This window comes from Asparagus officinalis, chromosome 6 (assembly GCF_001876935.1).
Source record: "Asparagus officinalis chromosome 6, Aspof.V1, whole genome shotgun sequence".
NCBI lineage: Eukaryota > Viridiplantae > Streptophyta > Magnoliopsida > Asparagales > Asparagaceae > Asparagus > Asparagus officinalis.
In genome coordinates, this window is record NC_033799.1 from 67357487 (window position 1) to 67360349 (window position 2863).

Sequence of the window (2863 nt, forward strand, 5' to 3'; positions counted from 1 at the left end):
TTTCCAAGTGCCTTATTTTACAAAGAAAATTTGTAGGCATATTCTGTTGGTAGGGCTTTGACCCAGAAATTGAAGGAGCTTATTCCTCGACAAATGTTCAAAGTGCCCATCCAGGTAAAGTTTCTTGGTTCTTCTTGCAATAAGGACATTGTTATAGAGTTATCACATGAATTGCTTGTAGGTATAAAAACTGACGATTTTGACAATTATAAAGAACTCATTACTCAACAATAAATACAATGTATCATGTTTCTCTTTGGCCTTCACATATTTTTTCTCCTATTTGTTCTTGCAAAGTTCTTGTTATTATATAACTGATATTTTCTCTTCTGACACTCTCCTTTATCTAAATATGTAGTCTTGGTTCTAATCTGTTGAACCTAAGGTTTTTAAAGCTTTATCATCACTTCTACATAATAGCAAATTCAATATATTTTGCTGATTATCGTTTTCACTGGTATGATTAACTGCCATTACTGCTGTAACTCCGTTTTTTAAGAGTTGTCCCTATAGGCTATAGGTGATAAATAGCATCCGTATTTGTATTGAAATGTCATGAAAAAAAAAATCTGGCACTCTTTTCAACACTTCAGTTCTGGAGCTTAATCTTGCATTTAATTTCTTAATAGGTTTTTTGCATGTATACCCCTCAAATCTATCATATTTGCAAATTTACGCTCCGCCCCCGCCCCCCCCCCCCCCAATCTAGATATTTTCTAATGTCTTGCAGTGCTCCCACATAAAATAGAAAATTGCTTCTCTAATTTATCATCGTTACTTTTGCTATGAGAGGTTGGGGGTTGGGGGGGGGGTTGGATCTCAAAATACGCCTCTCTCATTGAAACATTTTGCTAATGTGTCTTGCAATGCACCCACATAAAATAAAAAAAATGCTCCTCCGATTTATCACTGTATGTTTTGCAGAGGGATAAAAAAACGTAAAAAAAATACTCTCTCGCCTCTCCACTCCCACTCTAACTGTAGTTGGAACCCAGTTTGTTCCGGATTGCAGGATAGGAACGGGAACATGGTACATCACTAATTAGGAATCAGGTACAAGGGTATAGGCTTATACGATACACTAGGAAACGTGGGAGGTTCTAGGTTAGGTTCTTAAGTGTAGTAATCAAAGGTTTTGCAAGAGTCAAGTTTAAGAAATATGCTAGTTGAGAATCATGTTGCAACTAACATACGCATACTTTATTTGCTCAATTTCTCACGTTTTTTGTTGTATGTGTTTTTGAAAAAGAGTTATTTTTTCAAAATTTGAACTTGTTTGAATTCCAAATCGGGTTGCCCGAGTTGGTAAATCGGGTTGTGTTCCACCGCAAATATGGGACGATTGAACCCAGGTCATGGTTAGCTATAGCGTCCCATGTTCTCGACATCTATGATCCTAAACATATATCCACTTGCATGCATCTGATGGGAGCTCGATCACATGTCGTTCATTGCTAGAAGTATAGAATATCTTGATATTTCTCTCTACTTTTCTTTTCCTTAACTAACCTACCTTTGGCCATCGACAAGAACCCCTCTCTCAACGACGGTGACTTTGTCATTGCTGGTGATCTCTCATTCCCTCTCTCTAATACTAATTAGCAATTTAATTAATTTAGGATAGGTTATTCTTTTTTACATATTTGAATTGTTAAGAGAATTTGATGAAATTTACTTATTAGTATATTCATTTGACATGGACTTTATTCAATGGTGGTAATCCTTCTTATTTGGCAAAATCTGCTCAGGTACAATTTTCTTTTTCCTTCTTTTTAAAGATAAATGGGTTTTTAAATATTAGTCTATAAATCTTACATAATTGCATATTAGTCCCTCAAAATTTGAAAATTGCATATTAGTCCCTCAAATCCTATAGGGCATTGCAGAATGGTCCTTCAAATTAAATCGTGTCAGATTTGAGGGAAATATTCTGTCAAATCTACTGGTTAGAGGTAGACCATTTTACCCCTCTTTTATTCCCCAATTCATTTCTTAATGGGTTATCCAATACGCATTTGAAAAACCCAAACCCACTTGAATTCTTCTCTAATGGTTAGGAAAAAAATCCTAAACCCAAAGTTAAGCTTCACAAGGTTTGAAACATCAGAGAGGGATAGTTTGATAATTACACATGTCGGGTTAGGAGTTAATTCAGTCATGATTAGGTTTTTAACTGAATTACTAAGAAAGTGATCATTTTGCAAGTCCCTAAAGGATTTGAGGGACTAATATGCTATTTCCAAGATTTGAGAGAGTAATATGCAATTATTGAAGATTTAAGGGATGAATATTTAAAATACTAAAATAAATTTATGTGCAACATTATAAGCTAGATAGCGCGGAGACAAGTGCGGATACGGACACAGTTACAGACATGGGACACAGTAAAACCATAAATTATAGGATATAACCGCTATATGTATGTATATAGTATATCAAATATTGTATTAAAATACCTATAACATTTGTAAATTTCTTTCTATTATCTATACGATTAAGAATCAAGTTAAATCAAACTAAGAAAAGATTTAATAATAAAAGTTGGGTTTTGATCGCATGGGATAATACATTGGGTATTTTTCAATTATGTAAGAAACGAATTTTACTTTTCGGGTTCAAAAACCGAATTGTTTTGAACCCAATATTACCGAAAAAGCTAATTTAGGATATAAGTAATAGGAAAATCGGGTTTTGCTTTGAACCACACGTGTCCATAGTGTCCGCAAAGAATCCATGTTCGACATGTGTTGACACTAGATATTGCATCCAAATAGCTGTGTCCGAGTTACCTAAATTAGAGGTAAAGATAAAGATAGTGCATGATACCCTACTTTCTCCCTTAAAACTTTTAAAAATTACCCAC

At 34.4% G+C, this 2863-nt stretch overlaps 1 protein-coding gene across 1 annotated transcript in view; it reads left to right on the forward strand.

Annotated features, from left to right (window-relative positions):
- Positions 1–2863, forward strand: part of LOC109844301 (translation factor GUF1 homolog, chloroplastic) — a 63507-nt gene that overhangs the window by 54893 nt on the left and 5751 nt on the right. Inside the window, exon 19 of the mRNA XM_020413288.1 lies at positions 37–114. Coding sequence (XP_020268877.1) covers positions 37–114 — 78 coding nt within the window. The remainder of the gene's footprint in view (positions 1–36; positions 115–2863) is intronic.